At 40.6% G+C, this 16,302-nt stretch overlaps 1 protein-coding gene across 1 annotated transcript; it reads left to right on the top strand.

The window, feature by feature from the left end:
* Positions 1 to 5,421: 5,421 nt before the first annotated feature.
* Positions 5,422 to 15,806, top strand: LOC139920799 (sperm acrosome membrane-associated protein 4-like). Its single transcript, XM_071910880.2, has 3 exons — positions 5,422 to 5,551; positions 12,136 to 12,246; positions 13,486 to 15,806. Exons 1-3 carry the CDS (start codon positions 5,500 to 5,502, stop codon positions 13,710 to 13,712), a joined length of 390 nt encoding a protein of 129 aa, XP_071766981.1. The 5' UTR covers positions 5,422 to 5,499; the 3' UTR covers positions 13,713 to 15,806.
* Positions 15,807 to 16,302: the final 496 nt, after the last annotated feature.

Genomic DNA, 16,302 nt, shown 5'->3' with positions numbered 1-16,302 from the left:
CACACGCCATTTAAGTAAATAATCAAGATCATACAGTCAGCCTTCTGTAATCATTTTTCCAAAATCCACTGGTAACACTGAGGATTGGGAAAAGTCCAAATGGATTTAGCAACAACAAAAATGGCAAATTTACCTTCAAATGAACAAAATACATTATTAAATCTGAAACTGCGTCTTTCCAGTAGTGACCCCTGCCCTCCCATCCCAGCTGACGCCTTACAAAACATTCCTGAAAACACCTAGAGCGAGACAAACAACCAACCAGCAGACACTACGGTGCAGCTTCCTTACATATGACTCATAAAACCTTGTTTTTCTCTCCGCATGGCAGCTGTCTCTTTGGTGAAATGACTAGTAGGGCCAACTGTATTCATGTGGCTTCACCCAGTCAGATTTTCCAGGGAGAGAAGAGAGGAGAGGAGGAGGAGGTTCCTTCATGACTCAGGGAAACCTCAGGCCACAGCATGGGATCGGCCACCCTCCTCCTCCTCCTCCTCCTCCTCCTCCTCCTCCTTGGGCAACTCCTTTAAAGTCTGTGGACACCGTGGGGAGGAATCCCCTGTTTTTTTAGGTGTTGTGTGCGGTGGTGGAAACAGTACTAGAATGTCCTACTCAAGTAGAAGTATTGTTACTTTGCTGAAATTTTACTTAAGTAGAAGTCAAACTGAAGAAAAGACACTAAGGCCTGGTTGAGGTGCTGGAGCTGGAGAATTATAGATTTGAAAAAGGCATCCACACACTCAAAATCTGGAAAAATCATTTATTGCGAGGTTTTGGCCAGATTACGGTACTTAAGTAGAAGTAAAAGTACCAGTGTAAAAGTCTGTAGTAAAAGTAAAAAGCAGCTCATTACCTCCGCCAAGGAGGTTATGTATTCGGTGCCGTTTGTTTGTTTGTTTAGTTTGTTTGTTTGTCTGTTTGTCAGCAGGATTATGGAAAAACTACTGGCCCGATTTTCATGAAACTTCGTGGAAGGGTGTAGCATGGGCCAAGGAAGAACCCATTAAATTTTGGAGCGGATCCGGATCCGACTCACGAACAAGCAATAATAGCACGAACCTTGGCGGTGGTCTGCGCTCTCCGAGTGCCCTTCTAGTTTAAATTGTACTCGGAGCAAAAGTTACCGAGTTACTTTTTAGAAAAGAGGACGTTGTTAGCTGTGAACTTTTCCATGCAACTCAAAAAGGACAAGAGGACAGAGTTCAAACTAGATTCTTTTCATTGGAAAAATGAGAAATTACACAATAAAGTGCACAGACAAAGTAAAGTCAGATTACTCTTCTCACTGTGAATGGCTCCACAATTGGCCAATTTACATTGGTCCAGTTTCTGATGCTTATAGAGAGACACAACATTTGTAACACTCTCTAATGGATGTGATTTAATACAGTACTGACAGCAAAAACATACTTGAGTAAAAGTAAAATTACTGACTTTAAAATATACTCAAAAAAGTACAAGTACACACAAAAGCTACTCAATGACAGTAACGTGAGTAAATGTAATTAGTTACTTCCACCCTTGAGTGTATGTAGCAACATCTTACATTTGCTTGTCGACCTGTGTATGTGTGTGTGTGTGTGTGTGTGTGTGTGTGTGTGTGTGTGTGTGTGTATTTCATTTCTCTCTCTCTCTTCCTCTTTCTCTGATGCTCTGCAGTGGAACCGAACACTGAGAGGTGTCTGTGTGCTCTGAGTTCGGAAAACATTTTCAATGGGGGGGGAAAATGTGACTTTGCAGTGTCATAGTTTCTCAGTTGAGCTGCTCATGCAGTCATGTGAAAATGTCATGCCTCTGCTCTGCCATACCCCGTGCAATATTGCACCCTTTTCTTCTCTTAGTTTAGGGGTCGATCCTTTTATGGGAAGCCTTTTTGAATATGCGTGGTGAATGTAAAACCAGGAAATATCTGCACAGGCGGCCATAGAGACCACACGCACAAAACCCCCTCATATTCAAACAAATTTATGTGATCCTGATCCTGGATTACAGAGCTGTACTGTTGGTATACAAAATAAGTTCTTTAGAGGCTTTCTATGTTCCAGCATATGTAAATACTGCGGTGGGCAAAGATGTAATACACTCTGATGGGGTTTTGTTAAAGCAAGTTTATTAACTTGACAAGGAAGGCCAACGGGAAGAGAACTGCACTGGAGCATGAAGTCAGAAGTAACCATTTGTTTATCAGTACACAGCATGCAATGTTGTTGAATTCCCTTATCGGCTTTTTAAATCATTATATTTACAAAGACGAGTAAAACCCCCCTGCTTTGTTAAGACCTATATGTTTCTTTTTGCTCTTGTTCTCCTTCCTCTTATTCTTCTTCCCCCCATTTGAAGTTTAAACTTCTTCATTGTGTTGTTGTCTGAGCTGTGACGGATGGGGAGGAGGATTAGTTTGGCTGTTTCTCGCCCACACGCCCTGCGTCCCAGTGACAAGAGTTGGGAAACATGTCGGAGAGCCGAGGGTCTGTGGGCAAAACAATGGAGGCATTTCACCGGGCCAAAACAACCTCCCTCTTACTGAAGTATTTCAAAATGATGACTCTGAAGATGCCATTTCATAACCGTTCCCCCCTCTGACAGGAGGCCAAACCATGCCCCCTTAAAGTTACATTCACACAGATACTCATTAAACGGCTCTTGACAAACACACAGCAACAGCAAATCTCACACCAACAGCCTGTCTTTGTGATTGATGTGGAGAAACACACTGTGAAAGTCTTACTAATGACTTGACTCCCATTTATGTCTGTAGCGTCAGTCGTTTGCTAAATGCTTTGTCTTTTCCTCCAAGGATATTTGCAAAGCTGACAAACACGAGGAGACAAATAGACATATAGGGAAATGTTCATAGATACTCTTTGGGCAAGACGAGACTTGCTTGTGTGAATACTATAATTTAACTCTTTCAAATTCTCTCCCTGCAAAGGCCATTTCATGACTGGGACTCATGTCTCATTTCTCAAGCCTCTCAGAACAGGAGGAATGACCGACAGAAGCCTCAAGTCTGACTCATTTCTTTCCTGACTCATGTAGGATTAAAAAAACATCGAGTTTCCAGCCAGCTAGTCCGACCCTTGACAGACATTGAAAGTGTCTTCTTTAACTTTGAGCGAACGACTCTTCCAGTTCCAGCATGAAACTGCGTTGCAAAGCAAGCTGTCCCAACATGTTGTCATCAGGTTCAACTGGCTTTGGGAAGACAATTATATTTGCTCATGTGTTTGCCCAAAAGGAAAATCTGTGGTTCAGGAAAAATGCCCCCAAAATTAAAACAATAAATGCCGAATGCAAGGAAAATACTTTACTCACTGCTGACACATGATTCCTGAGCCTAAACCACTTTTAATGTTATATGACCTGTAAAAATCATAATGTTTTGCTTCAAAACACAGGAGACAGGCGTGATATTACACGTTTTTTCATGTTTGCAGCAAGAAAAGTAGCCGAGTGTCTACTGTAAATGCTGCACTGTCCCCTTGTACTTACTTTGGAAATGAACAGCGGCTTTGTGGTTTTTTTTGCAGGTAGCTGTGATCAACACTAGATTGCCACCTCAAGCAAAACCTGTAAATTATTTGAATAATATTTGAGAAGTGAAACCAGTGAGCCAGTGAGAAATAAAGTATCGTATCTTCTTTTTGAAAACAACTGACACATACCTGTCTCTCGGGAGGAGGAGGAGGAGTCGTCGCCCGGGAAAAGAAACACACACACCACCCTGCCTCCCATGCCAAATCACATTTTTTAGATCAAAATCACAGATGATAGTGTAATTCCAGAGAACTCAGTATAAGAAAGATGATCACTTATTTTAAGGAGTGTAAATCCACACAGTTGGCATGCAGCACACTGACACACTTCATGGTATTTCTGCTTCACTACACAGCCACAGTACGCAGAATGTATAAGATTTGACTATGTATAATTTATATTAGTATGTATAGTCCCTGCAGATCAGCGTTATTATCTATTGTTTAAAGATCTATACCTTTGTGATGTGGATAGAAATCCTACAACAAACTACAATCTCATCCAGTTAGTCCCATTAAACTCAGCTGCCTTGACTCTTATTCCCAACACAGCCAGTGGAAATACATATGTGTGGATTCTAATGTGTTTCTAATATTAGGTTGATGGCATTCCTGCTTTAGCGGACTGGAAGCTTCACACCGGAGAGCGACAGGGAATATGATGGAGAGAGGGGATGACATGCAACAAAGGTGAAGAACAGGATTCACTCGAGTCACATGACTTGGACTCGAGTCAGACTCAAGTCACAATGTTAATTGCCTGAGACTCGACTTGATGCATGAAGAGAATACTTGAGACTTGACTTGACTTGGGTTCTGGTGACTTGGGACTTGACTTTGACTTGTACTGTGATGACTTGAAAAGGTTTCTAAAGTCTTGACAAATCTTGTGTTTGTGTTTGTGGGATTTGTTCCACCGGACGACTGAATTTAGATTCTGTTTTCTGAGTTTGTATGGAATGATTAAATGGTAACACTTTCTATGAAGGCCATGTCAATAAGGCATTATAAGCACATTCATAACACGTTATAATGCATTTATAAGGCAATGTAAAATTCGTCATACATGTTTATAATCATGCATGACACCTTATAACAAGGTTTATTAAAGATTATAAATTGTTGGCATAATGTATTATAAATTCAGCATTCATTATGCTTTATCACCCCGAGGCCAAAGTGACAACAGTGTTTGAAAGAAGAATCTGAGTCCTGGGTCACACAGAAACATTATAACTACCAAACACTAGCCAGTTATAAAGACACATAGAAAACTGCTCTAACATATAACAGATTATAAATTCTACATCTCTGAAATGGAATAATGTCTTATAAACAATAACATCAGTAATACGCTATAGCATGACTTTAAGTAAAGTGACAGCACTGTGTAAGGTTAATTATGAGGACAGGTGATGATAGGTTGCAAATACCTAGTTATTCCACAATTATGAACATTTCCTAATGTCATGCAACAGCCAACCAATTACATGAAATCTGTGTAATAACCTTATACAGTGCTGTCACTTTATTTAAAGCTTGCAAAGTCATGTTACTGCATATTACTTATGTTTATAAGTAAACATAAGTAAATTTAGAGTTATGGTTTGGTAGGCTAGTTATAATGTGTTAAGTGGTTTGGTTTCGTAGATAAAGTAATAAAGATAAATAAAGTACTATATGGTCACTATAAAGTCAGTATTGAGCACCATACACACACTTTAAACCCCTATTGGAGCCCCTACCTGTTTGGCACAGGTGGGAGATTAGGGAAAAGGGTGTGGATGTCCCAAACGCGTCCTCTGATTGGATAACGGTGACGTTTGGGTGGGAGGTGGAAGATTATAAATAGCGGGATGGCGGAAAAAGTTTGTTGTTTGATCAAGATTATAACGGTTTGAGTCCACGCAGACAAAATCCTCCTGGGAGTCGCTTCGAGTTTTCCAACCTTGTTTTTTTCAAGATGAACAGAATTATTCTCCGCATTTTTGCAGCTGGAATCTGCTTTGCAATCGGTAAGAAAAGAGGAAAACCGCTAACTTATGGTTAATTGATTCGTTTGTAATGCATTTTTTTTTTAACTAAAGAACTTCGTTTTTACAGGTCTGCTCCCCGTAGGCTAATTGAAAAAGTTACACTAACAAACAAAAACAAATTGAATAACAGCCTGTGTGACAACATTGCGGATTTCAAAGGAAACGTTATTTATTTCCAGTTTAACTTTTTTACCTGGCGAAAAACCGCTATAATAGCCTACTCCTATAGAGACTTTGTGTGTGTGTGTGTGTGTGTGTGTGTATGTGTGTGGTACTCAATAGTGAGTTTATAGTGACTTTTATGTCATTTTTTTCATCATCATTTCCATCATTGAGGAAATATAGGCTCTCCAATGCACAGTGCTCTTCACTTAACCATCATCAGAAGCAGCCTAGTTAACGTTGTGCTCACATAAGCAGGACAAAATCCTGTCGAGCACGTTTTTGTTGGAGCACTCATTCTTATTCTGGTTCATTAACAAGAACATTTGCTCTAATATTTGACTTATCTAAGGAGTTGTTTTTTTCTTTTTCTTGTCGTCTTAGTTTACTGACTCTGCTTTGTGTTAAACGGTGCAGAGCTTGAGGCTGTTGTCAGACTGGGTGTGTTCTCCTATGATGCCTGTAACTCAGTGGTAAATTTACAAAAAGTGGCTTAAACTATGACTTCCAGTTGTTCATCATAATGTGAAACTCCATCATTTATAAACAAACCTCAACTCTACTTAGAAAAGCATGAATTTCCCCCCTCAAAACACCCCATCCTCCACTTAAATCAGTTCGATACTGCTTCATATGATGCACACTGTGACTTTAACTCAAATATTCATATGGAAAATAACAAAAAATATGGGTAAATCTGTCCCACGATTGGAAAACAAAGTGTTTCAGTGGGTTTATCCTCCAGGACATCCCTGGCTCTTGCTGTAATACCTTATTATAGGTTTTGGGTAAGGCAGCTTGTTTGTGGTATAAGGTGTTGTCTTTTCCCAGACTGTGTCTCATGTCCCAACCTGCCAGGCATTAGATGAGAAATTCCTCACCCAGTAGCAGTTTGATGCAAAGCCCGGTGTCAGATTCCCTGTCAACAAAAAGGGGTTGCAGACTGGGTGCGTTGCGAAGGCTATAGCCTACATCTTCTTATTACTGTGTTTGGCTCTATTGTAGTTCGTTTTGTCCTAGGCAGCCCCTCGGTCCGCTGCTCCCCGTCTCTTGTTTCAAACCACACCCTTCCTATCTGGGACCTGACTATATGTCTTGTCTTTGTTGCTTCTCACAGCATAATGCTTTCAGGTGATATAACTGTCCCCTTTTCCCCACTAATTAGTTTCTTAAATGGCTGTTTGTGGGAGGGAAGTGATTACACACTGAATTTTCATATCCATGTAAAAGGAATGAATCTGTGTGTATGTGAACGCTTAGAAAAAGTCGATTATTTCAAATGAGGTCTGGTTGCTTTGTAAAGTCAGCATGGTACAGGCTGGTGCTGGTGTTGTTGACTCTTCTGAATATGGATAATGCTTTAAAACGGAGTCTTTGATCTGTGCAGAAGGATGTAAAGTAGTCCCTGTTTGTTCTAGTCCCTCGGGGATACAGTGGATGGGACAATAGTTGTGCGTTTTGGCTTACATCCACATGCACAGTAAGTGTATTTACCCAACGACAGTAGACCCGCCTGGGTATATTTAACTTTCCTTTTGGTAGGTATCGTGTCATTATTTGTATTTGAAGGGAGCTTATGAAGGCACTCTTTGCATGTTTACCTTTTTGTTGTAATTGTTTTGGGATGTATTTGGGTACACATTATTGCAGGACAAGTTGTGTGAGTCATTCCCAGTGAAGTAGGCGTGCACCATGTGATGTGGTGTAGTGCATGGCGTGAGCTCACACCGCGGGTTCGAGTCCGGATCATGGCCTCTCCACTGTGTACTGTGAAGCAGAAGTCCCATGAAGTGCGTCAAGTGTGTCTCACTTGTTATATTTCAGTATCTGTATTGCTTTTTTTCCCATCAAACTAGATAACATCTGCTTCATTTACACACATTAAAATAAGTTGGCACCTTTCTCGTACTGAGCTCTCTGGAATTTGATTTGGCTTGTGGGAGGCAGGAATGGGCCTGTCGCTTATCGGCTACTTCTGCTGATCGCACATGGACAAACTGTTGTATTGAATGGGCAATTGTTAGTACTAGAAAGGATAATTGTTTTAACTAGAAACAAACTGTTTCTCTCCTTTTGAGACGATGATGCCCTCAGGTGGAAAGCTTGGGTAGTAAATTCAGAAGGTGTCGTCTTGGAGAACATTCCTCCCTTGAGCGCTCATTACATGGGGAGATATCAGGCCTAGAATATTATCCAATTACTGTAATTGCTCTATAATCGTCTTGCTGTTCTCTTGTCCCATGATACAAATTCCCAGCCAGGATTTCAGTCTTTTAAACACACAGCTCCCATTAGTTTTCATGTGCCGTTTCTGTTCCTGGCCGTGTCCCTGTAGTACAGATTGAACTGAAATCTGTAGTTTCAGTGAATGAACTGTAGGGGGCGATAGTAGGCTGACTAGGGAAATCTAGGGTGATTTAGCAAGTGACACACCCCATGGTTTAAACTGCCACCATACACTGTTTTGATGCACTTACTGACGTCTAGCCAGCCAGCCGCCTCATTCTTTGGTCAAAATGGATGGCAAAAGTGAGGGAGTGAGAGAGACCTGAAATATATTATTGAAGTAAAAGTGCTGTTGCCTCAGTAAAATTTTACTCAAGTTGGGAAGAGAAAAACACTGCAGTACTGAAGTGTAAAAGTACTCAATAGTAACGTTACTAAGTGGTGTTCTGGTACAATAACTACATGTCATTAGTTACTTTCCAACTCTGGATATAAATTTTATCTTCCCCATGTCTTTTAGAAGAACATTACCTGTTTTCAAATGTATGTCAATAGGCTATTTCTACTTATTTCAGCCAGTTTAGATCCACATGACCCTGCAGCTCTCTGGGCCGTGCCTCGGCTCGGCCTCGTTGACAGATGGTTGAAAGATATTCTGCTGTGTGGAGTTTAGAGAAAGTGGTCCTCTTATCTCTTATCTGTGTATGATCATTTAAATGCCATGGCTGCTTATGCAAAGGTGTGCACATTGTCACACACAAGTGAGAAAGATGAGAAAAATAAATATAAAAAGGGAGTAGATGCTCCACATGAGATGATTGAGATGATTTGTTTGATAGTGAAGCATTTTTTTTTACTAATAGAAATGCCACTCTTTAAACCTCAAACCACATGGTGCCACCAACTGGGAACAATTTCCCAATGAAAGCCAAATGCCATGTCAAATGGCTTAGCCCATGAAGTATACAGTTGTCTGCTTCACACCCTTTTTTTTTATTAATCCCTTCAAGGAAATATTTCAAATCCCCACCCACATGTTCTCCTGTCAAGTTTATGTAGACCTTTATCACAAAGATCACACAAGACATAAAACTTTTGAGCACAATGAAAAGACAAAAGCCTATCTAGCCTAGCCCCAGCTTAGTCATCAGTATGTACAAATTATACAAACACTGGCAGTTAGGATCTGGCAGACTTTAAACACTGTTGTATCATGGCGAGTGCACCGGCTGCTTTGGCTTGAACATACAACTGTTGCCACAGTGTGAGATGTTTTGGTATCCGCCCTGTGGAGAGCGTGTTGCAATCAAGAGTGCTGGAGACGCAACCAACCAATTATGTATTGAGATAACTTCTGCCCCAGTGAACAAATATCCTCGTATAACTGAACATCGTTGCTGTCATTGTTCCCATGTGACGAACCCTCTATTTCACCTCAGTCAGCTTCTCCTAACCCCCTCAATTGACCTTTTTTTTTATGCTGTAGTCTGAAGCCGTGGAACTTTAGTTGGTGCGTAATTGTAACCCTAACCCTGTGTGATGTATGGATGGGGTGACTGAATAGCGGGGAGGAACAGGTCGGACTGGATTTAATCCCCAAAAAGCCTCCCAGACAGACGCAGGTGACGTGTAACTCGTCGGTCAACATTGCAGAGCCCTTAAGCACCAAGAGCACTTGCTAGGTGTGGCAGCATAGAGGGGAGGGGAACTTCCCAAGTGTTTTGTATTCTGTCATATTTAGTTATCTGGATATTTTATTGTAAGTGAATCCATTTTTTGTAGATTTCAGATTTAGTCGTAGTCTTGGCTGTTTCCTTTTTGTCAGGTAGACAAACCTCTGACTTGGTGATACTGTTTGTATTCTAGAGAGAGGGGGAGAAGGAGAGAGGCTGCATATTTTAGATTCTGACTAACCAATCACTTGTAATCAATGGCTCCTATCTAGAACAAGTGTGAGCATGTGTCACGTGCCTTTCTATAGGGGAGTGGAGCTCCCTTGTAGCAAGTCGCTGTAATTGTCAACTCCTCTTGTGTTCGGGTGTGACCGAAACCAGCGGTACAAGGTGTGGGGTGTGGGTATACAGTATATTATATCTCTGAGGTAATGAACTGGGATTATGGCACTAGGAGAGCAGAATCATTCTTCTTCTTAATTGTTTTTCATGACATATGGACACCGCATCTTACAAACTGTTTCCTTCAAGTTTATTTCAAGCAGATGTCTTTTCTGGCCAGGCTGAAAAGAAAAATGATTTTATGCTTACTTTTTAACTTGAATAAATGAATAAATGGCATCCTGCAGTAATGGTAGAATGAGACATTTCATCATTAGACAGCAGAAGTAGAAAGAAAGCACAGTAACAAATACTTTAGTTATTATCCTTTGGTAGATTCTACTCTTTTGAATACTTAATCTTCTGTCCTTTTACTTGAGTAATTTAAGGATTTACATACTTTACTTGAGAAAGTTATTTTTGGACATGAGTAGTGAAGTACAAAACCTTGGGCTGATAATAACCCATTAAGTTTTGAAACATGCCTAAAATCTTGATATATTTGTTTGTTGACAAGTGATCTCAAGTGACTTGAGTACGATTAACTGAAATAGCAGTATTTCTAAATGAAGAAAACATGTCAGTCCTCTTTACACCTCTGCTAGTAGCGAATGGAATGTAGCATGTTGTTTATCGCATATTTATTGCATTGCTAACCTTCATTTCCTGGTTCTCCAAATTATCAGGGCAGGTCAATAATTAGTGGATAGATAACAAACTGGTATTCCTAGTGAATATCCACTGATACCAATTTGGTTATGAATTGTCATATATTGCAGTGAGCCTAATGCTCTGTGAATCTTACTTTTTTTTTTTTTAATGCCACCCCATGTAACAAACCCAGTTGGGTCTGGGCTTTGATTTCCTCTGAAGCCTCTGATGCTGTGAAATTGATCTAAGCAGAGTAAGGTGTTCTTCATAAAAGCCAAAAAATCAGATGGGCCACGTTGAAAAGTTCATTGGTGTCAAGTGTCTAAGCTAATCTTGCTCAAACCCGCAAGAAACAGACGTGCTTTGTGTGTTTAAGTGACATAGGATCAATTTACCTTTCCATGACAATCCCAGTCATGAGACTCTGAGATCGAGACCTGAAGGACAGGTTTCTAACTGTTAGAAACTCTAGTAGTACTGGAGTGCGTGTGTGTGTGTTCACATGTGAAGAGCTGGGTGAGTGTAGAAATCTCCCCTCCCAGCGCTTAGTCACACACTCATTCCAGGTTTTCATCACGTAGGAGTTGGTTGAATTTATGCATTAAGTCAGAGCGTAAATTAATATGCATATTTCCTCTGCATCTGGAAAACACACACAGCTTTTTAATGAAACGGGTAAAGTGAAAAGGGTTCAGGTCATAGCAGGGCTGGGCAATAAATCAATATTATCATATCGTCATGATATGGTGGTTTTGGGATATCGTGACACACATTTCTGCTGTCTAAACTGATGATAAGACGCAAATTTTATGTAAAAACTCTGACAAAATGAGATGTGAAACGTTTTAAGGAATATTATTTGACACACGTACCATTCAGTTCAATGGGATGAACATTAACTTGATTATTTAACATAATTTTGCATGCGTGAGCCATATTGTGATGCACATCGATATCGGAAAAAAATCCTTATGATTATCGTGATATAGATTTTCAACCATATCGCCCAGTCATAGGTCATAGGTCACCCCAGTTGTCCCTTCACCTTTCTCCAGCTGTGGAGTGAACCCGCCTGGCTCCGCTCCTTTGGCAAAAGTCTTGGAGCTTTTCGAAAAGCCCTGGCCTGTGTGTGTGTGTGTGTGTGTGTGTGTTTGAGGATCAGAGCGGCAAACAAAATGTCTCATTATGTCTCACTCAGCCATATAAGACCTCCTTTTTAAAATGCTAAGCTGCAGGACCTGAGTCAGCGGTAAACAAGTGTCCCTTGACCAACACCATTGTTCCTTGTTCAAACAGTCCAGACTGCAAAGGACTGTCACCAAGAGCGTTTGTTTCAGACAAATGACAAGATGTTTACTGGAACGTAGACCTCATTTTGAACCTAATTGCTACCTCTTGCTAACGTTATTCCCCCTCCATTCTACTGCTTTTGTTCCTCTTCTCTCTGTCTTCTCTCTCCCCCCCTCTCAGCTCATGCCCTGGAGTGCTACAAATGTGATATTGGTTTGGGGAGTCTGTGTATCACCTCAAAAACCACTTGTGCTGCGGGAGAACAGTGCTACAGTGGCGTTGGGAAAGCAGGTAAGGAGCTAAAGCTGCTAGAAATCCTACCGATCAGCATTCTCCCAGTTGCGACAGGCTTGAAGGAGACTTGGCATCATCGCACACTTTGAAAGCCACAATGAACTAGTCCAGATACACAACTAATAAATACCAGCAGTAAAGGAAGATGTTGCAGCCCTTATGGTAGTGTGGGCGCATTTTCATCACACAGTGGGGGAAGTAGGTTTTTTCATCAGATCCCTACACAAATTAACATCTGTGCCCTTATGCTTGAATTTAGCATCAAGGAGTGCCAGTGTGCCTTTTTTTTTTTTTTTTTCAGTGATTACAGAAGTCACATCCATTCTGAGGCACTTATTCCTGTGTTTAAAATGCTGATTACAGTCGCCAGTCTCTGCTTTCACTGCAGATTCATCATAGATAAAACGAAGGCCATCCTGGCACCCATAGGGCGCAGCTAGATCGCTAATGATGGTAGTCAGTCGGTCTTTAGGCCCGTAAATCTCTCAATTCTTAACATTTCAGCGTCTGACAGCTCAGACAGCCACGTATGTAAAAGTATTAATTCTGAACACTTTTAATTTGGATTGCTGACCTAAATCGCACTAAAAGTCACTGTGGGTGAAAATTCAAATTTCCAAAATGTCAACTTTTCAAGAACAAAGAAAAACCTTGTTTTTTAGCTTGATCACCATGAGTTTATCTAATTGGTTTTGAAAAAGTTTCATAAAAGCAATGGTTGTATTTTCTCAATCCATAAAGCAGCATGTAATCCTTCAATAGAAGTTAAAACATGAAAATCCACCTTCTCTTTGTGACGCTGTTGACTTTATTCACACAGCGGCCATTTTGAATACTCGAAGTGGGAAACTCTATACCTGGAAGATTGGCGTTACTACTTTACTTTAGCGTTATATGTGAGGACTGAAGATGGACCCAACAGTTATCGAAGGATAATCTCGGGAAGAACGACCACAACAACTGCTGGAAGTTGGCAGTTAGTTGGCTAGCTTACTAGCTAGTAAGCTACTAGCTAGCTTGAGATCCATTCGCTTCAATGTTGAAAGTTTTTCAGTGGTGAATCTGTGAAATGATAAATGTTTGTATGATGCATCTTGGTACACAACAGTAGGACACTGGCCAACTTATTTCCCACCCCGAGTGTTCAAAATGGCCACCGTGTGAATGGTCAATAGCCAGTGTAATCTAACAGCTAATCGACAGATAGTAAATTGTGTATTTGCTCTCGCTCCACAGCTGGCTTCCTGGACGTAAAGAAGAAGGGCTGTTTAAAAGCGGCCATGTGCAACGCAACCGAGGAGGTGAATGTCCCCGGCAGTAGCAACACCACCATCTACACCATGACCAAGACGTGCTGCGACACCGACCTGTGCAACGCAGCGCCCGGCCTGCCCAGCACCACCGCGCTGCCGCTCGCCCTCGCCACCGCCACCGCTGTGCTGATGGTCAAGGTCCTGGTCTAAGGAGGAAGATGTGGATGGCTCAAAAACACACACACACGTTGTACGCACACCAACACATAGGGGTTTAGTTAAATGCTCTCCTCCAGCACAAGCTCCACGGTCTCTTATGTACATAAATGATCCACAGAGCTCGTTTTTCACGCGGGCCCCGTGTTTGACTGTCAACCTTCAGGTGCATTGTGCTTTTAATTTCACATACACAGCAACGTTTTTACATCCACAATGGAAATTTAATCCCCTTTTCATCTCTAGGTTAATGTTTTTGTTTTGCGTTTTTAAATTTGTCAGTCCGTTGCCTCTCATCCCAAAGATGAATTTGTCACCAATTCGGCCCTGTAGTGTTGAAGGCTTTGCAATCTTTCTACACGATGGATAATTTTCAAAATCTAATTTTCCAAATCTAACTATGGCATCAGACATATTCAAATCTTGGCATAGCTCAAAGTGCTTGAAGCGTAATTTGATGCATGTATGTGGAAAGCACTGACCTGATTAGCTGATTGAGACCATACTTGCATGCCATTCATCGCCATAATTGCCTGTCTGTGTGTGGGCCCTACAACTGACTTGTCCTACCAGAATGAGCAGCAAAAAAATGTTAAGTACAGGGCTTTAGGTGCCAATAGCTAAATCATGTGTTAGGTAGTTCACTGTGTGGCTAAATTATTTTTTTTATTGGTTAGTTACAGTGCCATTAGAGCTAAACTTATTGCATTTGACCCACCGTGTTGCCATTTCTACATGCCATATAAGCAATTTTAGAGATTTCAAAGCTTCTATAAGCATTTCCATTTCAAATCAAATTTCTCTATATTCATTTCAAAACTTAAACATTTCATTTTGATGCCTGTTGCTTTATAATTGCTTTATTTCAAGTACTGTCTAGCTAAAATCATGTAAATGTGCCCCATTGCTATTAAGTCATGTCTGTGAAAACTTTTTTTTTTTTTTTTTTAAATCAGTGACTTGATACAACAAATGGCTGCAACTATGTGCTTAATCTTGTTTAACTGGCTTTTATTCTTGGTGTTGACAGAAATCCACACTGCACATTTCTTAAAGGCTGTGGGGTGATGCTTCTGTTTATCTTGCTAGTTTAGAGTGTGTGTGTATATATGGAAAAAGGTGATTAAATTGATTTTGTTTGTGTATCATCTGGGAATGTATTTGAGGTTACAGCAACTGGAAAATTGTCAAGGCGCTTCCTCGTCAGGGAAGTACCTCTGCACCTGATATTGATATTGGCTTGGATTTAAGCATGAATCACGTAAATCATAAGTTGCATGAGCAATTGGGTATACCATTTTCTTCCTGAATCTATTTGACACTCTTGGCATTATTTTCCTAAAACGAAATGTGTATGCTATGCCTGGCAGAATGTCTTGCGAAATTGGGTATGTAGAGAATTTGAAGAATTCAATAAATGACAATGTCACTTCAAAATGGAGAAAACAAGGCTCTTTCTTCCTTATTTAACACTGATGTAACTGTTGTGATTTGGTCTCTCCAAACGTCTCTCTGCCTATTGACTTAATCCGTCTTACAGGACTGACCGGTTCTCCTAGTTTCAGCCCGCTCAAACCTAATCAGGCTGAGATAGCACAGACTGTATCATGTATACATTTTTGTGGTCACTTGGCTGTTTGTATAAAGTGATGCATCTCTGCATCTCTGATTTCATTGACCCAGAACGGACAGCGTTATATCATGTCAGCCGGTTATTCAAGTATCAGAATTGCGGCTTGCCGCCCTGCGGTTTTTAATTGCTCACTCCAATCCACATCACAAGTGACTCATACCTCTGGAAATCCTCAGTAAATACCTAAATGGAGTGTTTTCTTACCTGGCCAGTCTCGTGAGGCATTTCCTCTGCCAAAACATAGGCAACAAGTGTACTGTGTCATCTGTCACTTTGTATTTTGGTGTCCTATGTTTGTTATAATTCATGATGACAGATCAGGAGCGATCCACTTGAGACTAATGAGGTTCTAGTATGTGTTAAGCGTGAAAATCAGCTTCATTTTTTCATTAAACAACTCGATCTTGAAGAAGGCTGCAGGGCCGAAACATCAAATAAAGAATATTTTCTATGGAGCTAGAGTGTGTGAGACACTTTTTCTTGTTTTCTGTGATCAGCACCTCAACAATTTCTGGTGTGTGTTGCCTCTGTATTTTAAATGTGAACGTCAGCTTCATTTTTTCATTAAACAAGCTAAAACATAGCTGTTGTCACGTGAAAATCTCATAACTCCAATTTGGGTGGTTTTCATGTTTTCACTTGAATTGAAGGCTCACATGCTCCTCAATGGGTTGTGGATGAAACTCTTTCAAAGCCCTTTGGATAATGCCAAAAGTGCATTATAATCATCATTATTTTTTCTTACTGTTGAGTTACTTTCTAAACAAAGTGCTCCACTAAATTATATAAACTTTCGCTAATTGTTGGGCCTGTAATCAGTGACTAATATCTGTTCTTGAATCACAGGTCAGATTATATAGACAGTTTCAACATAGCACAGCTCCCTCTTTGTCTTCACTGATCCTTCTCTCATCTCTTTGTTATGTGCATCAATCAAGTGTTTCACCGTGT

This window comes from Centroberyx gerrardi, chromosome 19 (assembly GCF_048128805.1).
Source record: "Centroberyx gerrardi isolate f3 chromosome 19, fCenGer3.hap1.cur.20231027, whole genome shotgun sequence".
Taxonomy (NCBI): Eukaryota; Metazoa; Chordata; class Actinopteri; order Beryciformes; family Berycidae; genus Centroberyx; species Centroberyx gerrardi.
The sequence above is the reverse complement of the archived record's forward strand: the minus strand, read 5'-3'. Positions and strand labels throughout refer to the sequence as shown.

Bases quoted from the DNA above. Each gene is read 5' to 3' on its own strand.
- LOC139920799 (XM_071910880.2), top strand. From the start codon at position 5,500: ATGAACAGAATTATTCTCCGCATTTTTGCAGCTGGAATCTGCTTTGCA. The intron at 5,552-12,135 runs GTAAGAAAAGAG...CCCCCCTCTCAG, and splicing joins TGGAATCTGCTTTGCAATCG to CTCATGCCCTGGAGTGCTAC. The intron at 12,247-13,485 runs GTAAGGAGCTAA...CTCGCTCCACAG, and splicing joins CAGTGGCGTTGGGAAAGCAG to CTGGCTTCCTGGACGTAAAG.